The 14,794-nt window shown below is 38.8% G+C and overlaps 1 protein-coding gene across 1 annotated transcript in view; it reads right to left on the bottom strand.

Annotated features, from left to right (window-relative positions):
• SEC24D (SEC24 homolog D, COPII component) overlaps nucleotides 1-11,990 on the bottom strand; it is a 73,903-nt gene extending 61,913 nt beyond the window's left edge. Inside the window, exons 1-4 of the mRNA XM_088132919.1 lie at nucleotides 11,838-11,990; nucleotides 4,203-4,373; nucleotides 3,552-3,681; nucleotides 32-156 (exon numbers count right to left, since the gene is read on the bottom strand). Coding sequence (XP_087989045.1) covers nucleotides 32-156; nucleotides 3,552-3,681; nucleotides 4,203-4,353 — 406 coding nt within the window. The 5' untranslated portion in view covers nucleotides 4,354-4,373; nucleotides 11,838-11,990. The remainder of the gene's footprint in view (nucleotides 1-31; nucleotides 157-3,551; nucleotides 3,682-4,202; nucleotides 4,374-11,837) is intronic.
• Nucleotides 11,991-14,794: the final 2,804 nt, after the last annotated feature.

The raw sequence follows: 14,794 nt of genomic DNA, 5'->3' as shown, positions 1-14,794 counted from the left end.
AAAAACCTTTCATGGATTATGCAATTCTTACCATAACTATGTATTTGCATGTTGCCAAGCTGATTTGTCAGCTGTACTGTAGACCGAGGAGGGCTATTTGGGTAGGACTGTAAAGAGTGATGGTAGGAAGGATAAGAAGCTGGAGAAGCTGGAAATCTGAAAAGAAGAAAAATAATATTACGGAATCCCAGGAAATCACTATACAGTATGATATACTGCTCATAAACAACTCATAAACCAAACTGCCCTGAATTATTCCTGCAGGCTCTGCTGAGAAAATATCGCACATAAAATGTCTAGGAAGCTAAAAAGAAGCTTTGTCTGTAGCCACATCATGATTAATTATTATTTATAGGGGAATAATCCTGGGTGAGCCAGCCTCAGACATATTCTTTTGTCCCTTTTATTTTTCCTGAGGCACCTTCAAAATAAGAGGTTTTCTTCCACGTCTACTAGTGACAGTTTATCATTATGTCTAAACCCATATAAACCATTAGCTTTCTCTGTGACTTACTGAAACAAACAATAACTTTGATATAGCAGGGTTGTTTCAATAAAGCATAACTGACATGAACCACTGTCGTAAAAGTGCTTAATACCAAACTGCAGCTAATCGAATGTCGAAGTTTCCAATCTCTTCTTCATGGCTGCTCAACAGTAGAGAGTGCAAGTCCTAAGTTCACCAAGACTCATTCTCAGGATAATAAAACACAGTTTATCATTACACAGGCGCTGTTTTCTGTTAGAAACATTTTGCACAACTGAAATTTCTCTTCTAAAAAAGGCCTCCATTGTGACATTATGTTTTATATACACAATGGAATCTGAGCTAAAACTATTAGCAGTATTTTTATTAGGAGGCTGAATAGTAGTAAGCAATCCTACCAGAACTCTTCTCCAACCTAAACAGCGGGGAAGATAATACATGGAAAGTGTCCTCTTTTCATATTGCAAAAAAAATGAGATGGAACGGAAGAGGTACTTTGCAAACAACTTATATTAAACCCTATCTAATGCAAATGATCTCAGTTTGCAAGAAGTGAATATTTCCTATGAAACACAACCATATACTATAAACAACATTACTGAACAATTCTGTATTTAAGGTTCTTCTCCTTTCTTATTCTTTCTGCTCTTTCATTGTTGATCATCGTTCTTTGCAATTTTTTTTATAATCTGCAATGGAAACACATACATCTCACATGTACTCAGAAAGCTGTAGACTGGACAAAGTGAGAACTGCTTCATACAAGTCATGCTTTGATTAAACATGGTTTATTGAATAAACCACAATTTGGCAGGTTTGAGACAAGAACAAGCCCTAAGCCATGGTTTATAAACCACTATGAAAGGATTTACAGAATTTGCTAAGCTAAGACCAAACAATCACATTGTGACTTTGCATGATGCAGAAGCCTGAGTAATCACGAAGAATACTGTCTTAGAGTAGATTTTACTTCCTAGTAACTATGATTTCGACTGAAGTCTAAAATATCTTTCCTTCTTTCTTTTTATCCATTTTAGCAACTACGTTTTATAAAGTTCTCTTAGTACTAAGATCTCTCCCTTTCTGTTAAAATCTTGAAAGAAAAATAGATGAAAGAATCAATAATGGAATGCATTATTTTTTCCTTAAAATTTAAAACTGGCTTAAACAAAGCAAACCTTAATAGGATCAGCAAGAAGATTGGTCTCAATTAATAGACAGCTCAATTTGAATAATTTTCCCTTATTCAACAATAATTTCTCAAACAAAGATACAACACAAAGTCATGCGTGAATAACTTCACAATTTCTATAAAATATGACACTATTAATTCCTGTGTACACTGCTCATATAATGACCAAGAAGAAACAAAAAGGAACTGAAATAAGATTAAATCTCATCTCATGGCTCATTGACCTTCAGCTTTGGTCTTTTAAGTTAGACCTAGAGGTCAAAGGTGACTGTCTGCCCAGAGAATATGTTCTGCATTATGGTTGCTCAAAACATATGGATTAAATTAGGCCTTGGACTCTAATTAAAGTAACTGCTCGATACAACAGTAAAAGAATTAGGCTTTTCCTTTTGGTTAATCCAATTTATGCAAGTACTTCTTTATCAATATTCCAGAACTTAGTACAAAAGTGATTTATTTTATAAAAAGGCTATGTTAAATTGTGTCTATAGAATATACAATATAGTGCAATCTCATTTTAATAAACTAATTGGGGAAAAGGGTTTCTGCTTTTCCCCCAGTCCAGTAAATCAAAGGGTATGTCACCCACAAGGATGCAAATTACATCATTTGCATTATGCGGTCATTATGCAAATAGCATCAAAGGACACAAATGTCACATGTATATTGACTTCACTACAATATACTAGTGTATATTGTACACCACACACTACACACATTATGTTAATTGCATAATGATATTACATATATGACATAAGTTATAACACAGTGTGACCTGTTACATTCGAATTCCATTGCATCAACTTTTGTAAAATCAAAGTTGCGGTATATACAGTTTTAATGATGCCCAATATAAGTATGTTTTCAAATCACAGAAAGTATTAGTTCCACTGCATTCTCATTGGTCAGATACTACTCCAGGTACTCTGTCCTGTTCTGGTCATCATACTTTAAGACCAAGATAAACCGGTAAAAGTTCTTAAAACAGTAACAAGGATGATGAAAGAGCTGGAAAGTAAATCCAGTGAGGAAATATTGACTGTTTATATTTAGCCTTGAGAAGGGAAGTACTAGGATAAATACAATAGCACTCATCTAATATAGGAAGCATACAATACAAGGCCAAGATTTGAATTCTGTTGGTCCTGAATTTGGAATAATGGTCTTAAAGTACAGAACACCAGATTCCAGTTGAATATTAGAAAAAACTTCATAACCATTAGAGCAGTTTTATAGTGGAACCAACTACTAAGAGAGGTGGTGGGTTCCTCTGTATGTTGAACTAGGGATGGATAACCTTCTTTTGGGACTCCTTTAAGTTGGATTTCTGCACTGAGCATAGGTTGGTCCCTTCCAGTATTATGATACTGCGCAGCTTACACAGCATATGAGAAATGGAGCTTCAGCCAGACCCAAGGACACCCAAAATTATATGAGATCATACTGCCAAAGGAAGGCAGATGCTGCTTACATCATATTCATGGACTGAGCATGGCCTACTGGACTTACAAAACAAGTTCCTGACAGATACTAACAAAATGCTTTCAGGAATAGATGTATCATACATTTCCATTGTTTTTAAAGTATTTCTGGATCTACAGTGCAAAGGCACAAAACAGTCACAAGTCATTGCCTACTCTGCAGGCCCCTGACCTCCATGCCTTCTGAGCATGTATGGGTTTGCACAAAAGACACTTCTGTAGGGACAGCTAGCATATACCAAAGACTTAATGGATGGCCTTGAAAAGCCACCCTGGAGCTTCTGAGCCTGCTTCATGTCACATGAGCAAAGAACTTCATCTAAGGATCTGCACAGTCCTCAAAAGCATAAAGAAGATACCCAATACTTTCTTCTGCTTTATTTTAAATCACCTGGGTGGCTGCTGTGCTGCTGCAGTGCCAGGTCCATTCTGGAAATTAATCTGCTTAGGTGGGTGGAGGCTATGAGGTGGAGATCCAATGACAGGAGGAACTCCAAAAGGCACATTTGTTTTCAATACACCTAAAGTAAAAATAAACATATAACAATGGAATGGACAACAATGGAAAATCATTAAAGGGGTACACCATAACAGTTAAAACATAAGTAACGTCAAAGAAATAAATTAATAAATTAAATTACGCAAATAAATACATTCCAAATTATCCAGTGATCTTACATTTATATCAGTACCAAGAAAGAAGAGAAAGCAATAAGCTTTTTCAAAGTTAACTTTGCAGCCACACTAGAAGGGGAGCAGGACCTCGATGAAAGAAGCCCACAAGAATCAGTATTTTTCCCAGGGCTTAAATGCTGAATCAAACACATACAAGCTGAGTTCATAGATCACGTAAACCCTTATTTATTCGAATTATACTTGGTCTGACGAGTTTTTTATGATAATAAATCATTTTCTATGACTCATTACATCCAGAATTCCCCACAAAGATAGTCCTGGCTGAGAATCATGGAAAATGCAACCCATTATTTTTAGAAAGAAGCAGGATAGAACAGACCATAGATAGAACATGAAGTAACTGTACCTGACTGAGATGTAGAAGTTGCTGTATTTGCATCATTATAGTGTCCATGCAGAGGTGAAGAGACTGTTTGTCCAAAACCAGCAGAAAACCCTCCCATTCCTGGCTGGGACTGGGAATATGGAGGTGCTGCAACATATCCTTGGTGATTCATGTCAGCAGTATTTTTTTTTCCTGTTATAAAAATGTGAATTGAATTATTATTATTCTATTGATACATTATAATAGTAAGAAACAGAATGAGATTTTTGACACATCAGGGCCGAAGGAAGTGGTCTATAGACTGTTAATTAATTCTCTTAAGAATGATGGCTTTGGTCTGGACAAAGTACATGACAGTTCTTCCATATCAGGGATACAGATGCAAATTTATGGTTTTACTGTGCAAGTGGATAATATTAATTGGCTTTACTTTATAAAACATGGAATTTTTGCCAGATTGCCTCCATGGAATTTCTCCTCAAAATCTACCTTTTTCTGGATGAAGTCCAGCAACAGACACTTCTTTGGTGTCTGGAGACACACTTTTTCTTATGATTGGGGAAGGAGGAGGAGGATAAATAGTGACATCATCTGAAGGAGCAGGAATTAAATCTTCAACCTTACTTTTTTTTTTTTTTGCATTTATGGGATGAGTGAAAGAAATTGGTAAGTTAAGCCTATTGCAAGATAATCTACCCTTGGTCATGTTTCTTTTGTATGTGTAAAACTATGTACCTGTAATTTAGGAGCACAATCTTAGGATGCTCCAAGAGCAGAAAGAAAAAGACTGGAGGCCACCTGTTGCTTTCAGGACACAAGCTGCTTGTCCTGGCTTTAATCTCTATACATTACTTAAGTAGGACAATGTATGTGCAACTGAAATAATATCCACCCCTCTTCTGATCCATTCCTCAATTTTCTCTCTCCTACTATTTCCCTCTGTCTCATTTAAGTTTTATGTCCCTTTATACCAACTTTTGTCAAATGACACGAACATAGTGAGTGATGTATATAAATAATACCAACAGTAACTGAAACATGTATGTTTCTAAGAAGGTAAAAATTCCCCAAAGCCCGCCCCCCACAATAAGCCAATATGTGGCAACAAATGAATATTTAATCACCAAAGAAGCTTCCAATGTGACATTAAGACCCAGCGCCTACTTGCCCTTACTATCATGCCCTGACTTCATTCTTTTTATACTCTGTTCACCTAACATTGTCTCATTCCCACCCCATAAATGAGAGAGACATTAGTCATTATTAGCTGTACCATTCTAAACATAGCATTTCCCCCCTTATTCCAACATCATCAAAAGAGAGCTGCAAGATGAATAAAACATGTTATGTTGCTCGCCATTACTTTGGAAGCAGTCAGGTGGCCTGGCGTGGGTGTGACTGGTAGTGTTTTCGGGAGTACTGCAAGATGTAGACTTGCCCTCTTCACCCTCTGGTTACCAGCCAATCTCCACCTTATTCACTTCTCTTCTAGCATCTGTTCTTTCATCTTGTTTCCCAAGTTCTTTCCACATCTGTTTTTTTCAACCACAGCTTCTCTGCAGGCTTCCAACCAAATACAGCAGTGTTTCTGAACCATGGCAACTTTAAGATGTCTGGACTTCAACTCCCAGAATGCTGGCTAGGGCATTCTGGGAGTTGAAGTCCAGACATCTTGAAGTTGCCAAGACTGAGGAACAATAAAATACAGCAACAGGAAAGCAAAGCTTCCCAATTTTATCTAGAGCGAGTGTTTATTTGTCCCTTTCCCTCTATTTGTCAGTTTCATCCTTATTTCAATATTTCTTGCTTTTAAAATGGGAGCTGCCCAGGGTCATTCAGAGTCGGGCAGCCTCTAAATCATATATATATATATATAATAAATAAATAAGCAAGCCAAGCCCTCCCAACACTATGGGGAAAAAAAACACCAAATTGCTCAGCAGCTAGTTAATTCTCCTGCTCTACAGGACCTAGCTAGTTTGCCTAACCATGAAGGGGTCTGCCTCCCTGCTCTCTAGGGTTATGGGTGCTCTGTATATTTCTTTATTTTCTACTATTTTAACTTGGGGATGCCCAAATGGAGTTGGGAGAATGGGCAGATAACCAGCCCAGAGAAGGCAAAGACCAAAAATGAGAATTCCCCCAATCCTGCTGCAATGCCCCCACTGGTGGGTGTTCTGCCTACTGGCTGGCAATGCACTGGAAAGGAATGGCATCATAGCCAGAAGAAAAAAGCAATCACTTTGCCTAAGTGATGAATGGTGCAGAATAATGCCCAACCCAGCCTTGGATTAGAAACAATAGAGAAGGACAAGGACTGGCAAGGGGGAAAGCAAATCCTATGAGTTTTGTGACAACTCAAAGATGGCACTACTTCAACTCATAGGCAAGTCTCTGACATGAGCAAAATGCAGTCAGGTACACTTTTCCCATTTGTAGAACCAAAATGTCAACCTCTACAGTTCTATGCCCACTACTTGCAAGGAAACCCTATTTACTTGTTTCATATTACTTACTCATTAGTAGATACATATATGATTTGTTTAGGTTAATAGTTATATAATTGACCTAACTGATGAAGATGTTATTTAAAGTGGCAATTACAGTTTAAAATGATAACTGGATTCAGATTTACTGTAGGAGCAGGCACTTTGAAAGAGGGAAGCAGACTTCCCTATCTATTCTGTTCAATTTTCTGGGATTTTTTTTCCAGTTCAGAAGAGTCCCCAACTTTCTCTGCAGTATGTATGTATATTTGTTTGTTTATTTATTTACTAGATTTATAAGGCCACCCAAATCAAACAATGTGACTCTGGGTGGCATACAACAAACAATAAAACTACCCCAATAGCATTAAAAGATATACAATATAAAAATATAAGATACAAAATAGAAATTGCTACCAAGCACCAAAAACAAAAAAACAAAAAAACCAACCCAAAAGGGGACTCCATAAATGCCTGGGAGAAAAACCAGGTCTTAATGGCTTTCCTAAAGGCAAGCAGAGTTGGGGCCTGTTGTACAGTATATGGGGCTCGATATCGTTCCAGAGAACAGAGGCAACCCCAGAAAAGGCACACTTCCTAGGTCCCAGAAGATGACAAAATTTAAAAGAAGGAGCCTGGAGCATGCCCCCCCTATGGGAGCATGTGGGGCAGGCAGATGTTCTTGGGAGAAGGTGTCCTTCAAATAACCTGGCCCTATGCCACGTACAGCAGGGTTCCTCAACCTTGGCGACATGAAGATATATGGACTTCAACTCCCAGAATTCTGGGTGTTGAAGTCCACACATCTTCACATTGCCAAGGTTGAGGAACCCTGACATAGAGCTTTAAAGATGATAACCAGCACCCTGAATCACATCCAGAAGCCTAATGGAAGCCAGTGCAGCTCACAGAGTAGCAGTGTTACATGGGCATAATGAGATCCCATAACTACCTGTGCGGCTGCATTCTGGACCAACTAGACCATATGTAAGGTTCAGTTGGTCCAGAATGCAGCCGCACAGGTAGTTATGGGATCTCATTATGCCCATGTAACACTGCTACTCTGTGAGCTGCACTGGCTTCCATTAGGCTTCTGGATTCAGGGTGCTGGTTATCATCTTTAAAGCTCTATGTCTCCAAGGGCAGCCCCATGTAGAGTGTGCTGCAGGGGTGCAATCAGGAGTATGACTAAGGTGTGAGTGACCATGAGCAGGTCCTCCAGATCCAGACATGAGCACAACTGTTACACAAGACACAGTTGTGCAAAAGCCCCTCTGGCTACAGCTGCCACCTGCTCTTCAAGCAGGAGCTGTGAGTCCAGGAGAGACAACTAGAGTGAAAGGGAAACAGGAAAATCCATATCCACCACCCTAGTTTCACAAAGGCAAATCTGGATTCTGTGAATGTGTACGGAGAAGCAAGTCCCACACATTTCAAAGGGGATCATTCCTATGTAAATATGTACAAAAACGCAGCCAAAGGGGCACCTGTCTAAAACTTTCTCGCAGTCACTTCTCTGCTTTTTAGTACCAAACTGAAACTACAGAATCGCCCTAAAAGTAATTATGACAAAGCGTGAGAGAAAATTGTAGCAGAGCCGCAATCATGCTCATTACAAAGCTTTATTTCTTTACCCATTAATTGGTATGTGTAAAATTACTAAGGAAAGGCTCACACAGACCTTTCTATCCCCTCTGACACACCACTGTAGGCCCTGCATCAACACGTGTGGCAGTTTGAGGTATTTGTAGTTTGCAATAATTGAATGTACTACATAAAGTTATCCAATTTCTCAAAATGAATTTATGCAGAAATATGAAATGCACCAAAGGCATACAAAAAGCAAACAAATTGCATATCTTATATTTCAATATGTTTTTAAAAATAAGTACAAGCATGAATTAAATTTATATATGCCATTGAGTTTATATAAGTTTGTTGATTACAGTGGCATTTTTAGGGAAGGAAAGGTATCCCATTTGGACTACTGGAATGTGCTCTACATGGGGCTATTCCGGAAGAGCATCCGAAAGCTTCAGCTGGTCCAGAATGCGGCCGTGCGAGCAATTTTTGGGGCCCGAAGGACCCATATAACACCTCTGCTCCGTGAGCTGCATTGGGTACCAGTTTGCTTCCGGGGCCAATTCAAGGTGTTGGTCATCACCTTTAAAGCCCTTCATGACACAAGGCCAGGCTATCTGAGGAGCCATCTCGCCCCCATTATGTCAGCCCACCCCACTCGGTCCGGAAGAAGGGGCATGTTGTGGACCCCACCAGTCAAGGAATTCTGGCTGGCAGGGTCTAGGAAGAGGGCCTTTTCTGCCATGCCCTCTGGCCTCTGGAACAGCTTACCACCTGAGATGCGGTCCGGCTCCACTCTCCTGGCCTTCCGTAAAACTGTGAAATCTTGGCTATGCCCAGATGGCGTGGGGACCGGATGGGGGCTCGCACTGTTGGAATTGGCTGGTGGGATAATCAATACTGTGCCACTCCATCATCTTTAATTGTATATAGTCTTTTATACAGAATTATTTTTAGCTAATTTAATATGGATATTTATATTTTTACGGTTTTTTACTGTGTTGGATTTTAATTGTGAGCTGCCCAGAGTCACCCTCTGGAGAAGATGGGCAGCATATTAATTAATTAATTAATTAAATAAATAAATATCCATCAGTGCTTTACAAATTCACAACTTATTGCTTATTAAAACTTAGACAATGAGAAAATGCTAATCAGTCAGCAGTATTCTAAATTATGAATGTTAACACATACATCTGATCTGCATTGCAAATCAGTTTTCCTGACTGTTATTTCTTTTCCTATATTGAAGACATAAATGGTTTTGTACACTAAATTAGAGCTTTTAAAGTAAGAGTTGTGATGTCTCAAATGTCATGCAAATAACATGAGAAAACTCTATTTTTGATGAGGTGGCACTAGTTAATTAAATAGATGCCGTGGAGGGATCAGGTTGCTGCCAGTGATTCCCCAACTCCCTGCCCTCACTCTATTTTTCTTTCCTGGAAAGAATGAAACGTGGCAGTTAGAGCTCTGGTCATCTCAACAGGTGTATTTAACTGCTTGACATTAAAGCCATGCTGATTGTCATTATAAAGAATTCTGTTCCAGCCAGTTACAGTTGATAATATTCTTAGCCAATAAAACAACTTCCTGCACAGCTGAGAGAGAAAAAAACTGTGCCACGTCAGAACTTCCTATACAAACCAAAGGACCAAGAATGACTCAGAAAGACAAACACAGTGGTGCTTATTTAATTACTTAAATCTACTTTCAGTTTCATAATAAACAATTAAGTTAACCTAATAAATGAGCCTCCCTCCCTCCCAACAATGTATATCAACAAGATACAAATTAAAACCTATTTCATAAAGCATCTCAGCTACCAAAAAGCTAATCTATCAATCCTAATTAGTTTAGTTATACCAAAAAAAAAAAAACTTTATAGTAGTTTACATATTAGTTTTTTTTTTTTAAATCCCTGCAATCAGGCTTTCTAAAAAGACATCAAATAAACCATTTTTTAGGTAAGAAGCAAAAAAAGTAATTCAGACTCTAAGGCTTAGTTATATAGTTACTAATGACTAGTTAGACTAGAAAACCATCCAAAGAAGAGCCGAACACTTTCTTAACTAAGCCAACAGAATGTGTCCCTACTTTCCTTTCTTTGCTCATTATATAGCCAAATGGGATGGCTGATGCTAGATAACAACAGATGGAGGGAGGAGCTTAATTTCTCTAATACTGTACAGCTGATGACTTCCTTCTTTTTCTGTCTTACTATAACCTCTTTGTGTCCCATAGTGCTGTATTCTTGATTTCTTCCCTATCTTTCCTATTTGCGGCATAATATGGGACAGAACTGGTTTTGAAAATCCAGCTGGAGCCATAGTTCCCAATTCCAGTTTCCAGAATTCTGGGAGTTGAAGTCCACCCATCTTAAAGCTGCTAAGGTTGAGGAACCCTGGTTTAAGGTTCTCATATTAATGATGAAGAGAATCATAACTAACAGTAAACCTGCACATTTTATGTACCAAGATACTACAAATCAAAGAAGATATAAAATCAAGAAAGATCACTAAATTACATTCAATCAACAGGGAAAGTAAATGCCACAGTAATGATAGCAGATAAGACAGCTATTGAATTGCCAACTTCCTATATTCCTACAGCTGAGATATTATGTTGTTATGATTGTCCCATCTATTCTTTAATGTATGATGAACCTTCTCTGTGACCTATTTTCAATGTCAGACATCAGAGCTTACCCAAAGTCCACCCAGCCTATCATAATTAAAGAGTGAGAACTGGGTTGCAAGATAAAGACAAAAGATGGAGGCCACCACTGCACCACATATGTCAAAAAAGCTATTTCCCCATTCTTGGTGTATAACATGGCAGGGTCACCCTTCCCCCCAACACAATTTGGATTCAGGTGGTTTGTTTGTGGTGAAGATTATCCCAATCCGAAAAGCAACACAAATATCTTTATAATATAGCATTCAGGGGAACCCCTTTCCAAAATTACTATTTCAATCTAGGTATAACATATTTGCATGACATGCAATTAGCCCATTTCTCCCCCAGTTTTTGAATATGTTACAAATTCTTCAACCTTGCAATATAATTAGGAGCTAGTTGCATCCAAGCTGGGGGAATGAGGATTTTTAATCCTTTGGGTCTAACTTTCTAAAAGAGCTAAACTTATTTAGAATCAGAGTAGCTTCGAGATAATTAAGCAGGTTGCATACAAAACCACAGGACACCTTTAGAACAAATCCATCCATCCATCCATCCATCCAAAGACTAGACAGATTCCCAGATGTGAGTCAGGTACTGCATTTGCAATGTTCCCTATGGGACACCTAATTTGCTGCGGAAGACGATTCTCTGTATCTCTTGCGCTGAGATAAATCTCCTCTTCCCTTTCTTATGGGCAAGTTCAAAGGGTTTTCCAGCCCTTGATGTCCCTTGGCTCAATGGGATGCTATCATCTCTGCCTGCCCTACCTCACAGATGCAGGCTCCGTCCAAACGCGGAGATAGACTGTATCCTGTATCCAGACTGTATCCTGTATCCAGACGGCACGTCCCAATAGTTTGCTAATTTCTCTTGCCCCCTAATACCTGCCGAAGGTCGCTCCCCTTACCTGGCCGTCCCCAGCCTCCAGTTCGCTACCGCGCCCTGCTCTAAGCCGGTCCTGCAGACGCTTGTCAAAGAGCCGCGCGACAAGCCGGCTGCTTTCTGGCTCTCCCCGCCCGGGAGCGCTCAGTGAACTGCCACGTGTAACAGTGCTCGCGGGAGCGCGCGCTGAGGCCACAGCTGGCCTCGAAGCGCGCGCCGCCGCCGCCGCCACGCAAGCTCTGCTCGCGTCTAAGCTGCCAGTCGAGCCGCGAGCATGCCCAAAAACGAAAGAAAGAGGAGAGCATGCGTGTTGCCTGTGGTGAAGCTTTTTGCCCTTGGGTTGCGTTCCAATAATCGCATCTTGGAAAAAGAGCGTTTAAAAGGGAAAAAAAAAAAAAAGCGCCTAGGTTTTAACAAGGACTGAAATACTGAAAGGATGAGCCGGGAAATTAAGTGCCACTATTTGAAGACAGTGACAATGGTTGTCTTCACAGCGCATGCTTAACCAACCATGGTTTACCCAATTTTCAGGGTTTACATGGTACGTGGAACTACACCTTAATCCCACGGGGTGGACTTGACCAATGTGATCGGATAAAATGTGCTTGAGTGTTTTGTATTTCAATGGGGTGTGTGAACAAATGTATCTATCATCCTTTAGAGAGCATTCTAAAGCAAGTTGCAGATGATTAACAATCGTAGGAGCAAATATTTTTTGCCTTTTTTAATAGGCCAATGTGTAACTTTGGAGATTACTTTGGAGGAGGCAAACTTATTGAATAGGAGTACAGCTAATAAATGGAAATGGGGCAATTGTACTAGGAAAAAAGATGCAAATGCTTAGAGTTAGTGGAAGTGTCTGACTTACTACATGAGCAAGTTATAATACTTGCTCCAATTATATAAAATATATCAGAAACATTCTGAAAACCAAATTAAATGCAATTAAAGCCATAAACACTTCAACTGTTCCAATTATTTGATATACTGTAGGTTTAATTGACTGGATGCAAGCTGAATTGGATGTACTAGATAGGAAAACTAGAAAATTAATGTCAGTCAATCGTGGTTTCTACCCAAGAAGCAGTTCATAGGCTCATCTTTGCTAGAAGCAAAGATGGGAGGGAATTACTTCAAATGAAGCAAACAAGGCATATATAGTCTGAATGATTATAACAGATACAATAAGGATGTAATTTGCACCAGGAGCATCAAACATAATTCACGTCATTTGGACAATGACATGACACACTTGACGTTATCGTAGTTTATTTCAAACACCTATCATAGCCTGGCTTATGAACTAAGCCAACAACAAACAAATCACTTTATGGCTCTGATTATGATGTGTGAATCTGGCCACAGTTCATCTGTGATTTAAATCAGGTGTGATTTCCCTGCAATTGTTAAACATCTATTGTGTGGTGCCCAGAAAACTCCTATATCTCCAACTACTCTTTTATATGGGTTTCATTTGATATGGGACTTGTTTGCCTCCTGACACTTAATCACAATGTGATTTGATAGGTTTTGGCTTAGTGTATTACATAAACCTAACCAATTCTGTCTGACTGAACAAAGCAATTAACCAAACTATAGTTTGCTGAAATATGTAACTCAATCTATTTCTTTCAACCTGTCTTATTGTTTTGTTTTATTTGTTCAATATCTTAAGTTGCTATGCCAAGAAAGGATTTAAAAATGCTGAGACATTCTGATAAACATGGGGGGTGGGGGTGGGGGTGGGGGTGGGAATATTTTAAGTAGTCCTGCCCACTTGATGGAAAAAAGATAGTTGAGATGTGCACTCCCTGTTCAACCAAAATGTTGGCCAAGATAACAAGATACAACAATCTCAATTCTTGCAAGAGTTGTGCTAGTACATTTTACAATGACCCGGAGAATGAACCACTGAGATTTCTGTTTTGGCCAACACAGGAAGTACCGTAATGTCAAGTCTCTAAGTGGTGCTGCATCTGTTGCTCGCAATGTCTCCATAATAGCACTTTTCTTTTGAATATTTCTCTTCCCTGCAACTCTCAGCAACAAGAAAGATCCCAAATGGGCCCTATCCACTATAGCTTAATGAGCAGCTTGATTTTTCATCACTTAGATATTCCACATTACTTATTTTAGACTTTCTTTTTCTTTTAGCTAAACAGAATTGTCAAGGAAATATACCAGTTTAATAGAGATGCCATAAATGAAAACTAAAAGTGTCTGGAGAGTACCACAATGGTTGAAATCTAATCCCCCAACTTATTCCCAATGACAACATAGAACAGGAATACAAAGTATTTCAGTAACTACTGTATTGTAAGGATAAAAGGTATAAGCAAGTAAAGTGGAATTATCCTTTGCCATAAGAGGCATATCTTAAGAGTATTTTATATTATTACTTTTTATATGCTATAATAATCAGATATTTAGATTTTTTTATCAATAGTCAATGTGTTCTGAAATGCAGGTGTTTATGTAACTACCATATCTTCTTTGATGAAACCTCCAGACTGAATTTCAGAACATTAGACTCTCAAAGCTTTGCCATTTTTTAATATCCTTGGCATAAAACTCCGCTTTGTGACTCATAAAAAGTGTAGGAGATATACATAATGAAATATAATATGAAATATTGCATTGCCAGATGTGACCTTGTCATTTTTTGATAGTCCACATAAGGCAGGACCAGATCTTCAAACATGAAATATCATCAAATACTTATAACTACTTTATTGTGAGTGTGCAAACATGTGCCATCTACATTTTCAGAAGGGAAAAATGATCTCTACAAACTGCCATACTGCCCACTCTGACATGGGGGAATGGAGTAATACATTGGAAAATTGCAAGCCTTCTCCAGACTCTTTAAATTGTATGAGAACCAAGTTTATAGCAGACCATCGTGTGACCTGCTTGGAACATTATATTTTCTCCTATAATTGTTTTTTTTCCCCCAATCAAGCTGTGTCCCCATAGACTGAA

The sequence above is a fragment of the Python bivittatus genome, unplaced genomic scaffold (genome assembly GCF_059951505.1).
Source record: "Python bivittatus isolate LINGU-HERP-01145 unplaced genomic scaffold, Pbiv_v1 ctg000070_np1212, whole genome shotgun sequence".
NCBI classification, from domain to species: domain Eukaryota; kingdom Metazoa; phylum Chordata; class Lepidosauria; order Squamata; family Pythonidae; genus Python; species Python bivittatus.
The sequence above is the reverse complement of the archived record's forward strand: the minus strand, read 5'-3'. Positions and strand labels throughout refer to the sequence as shown.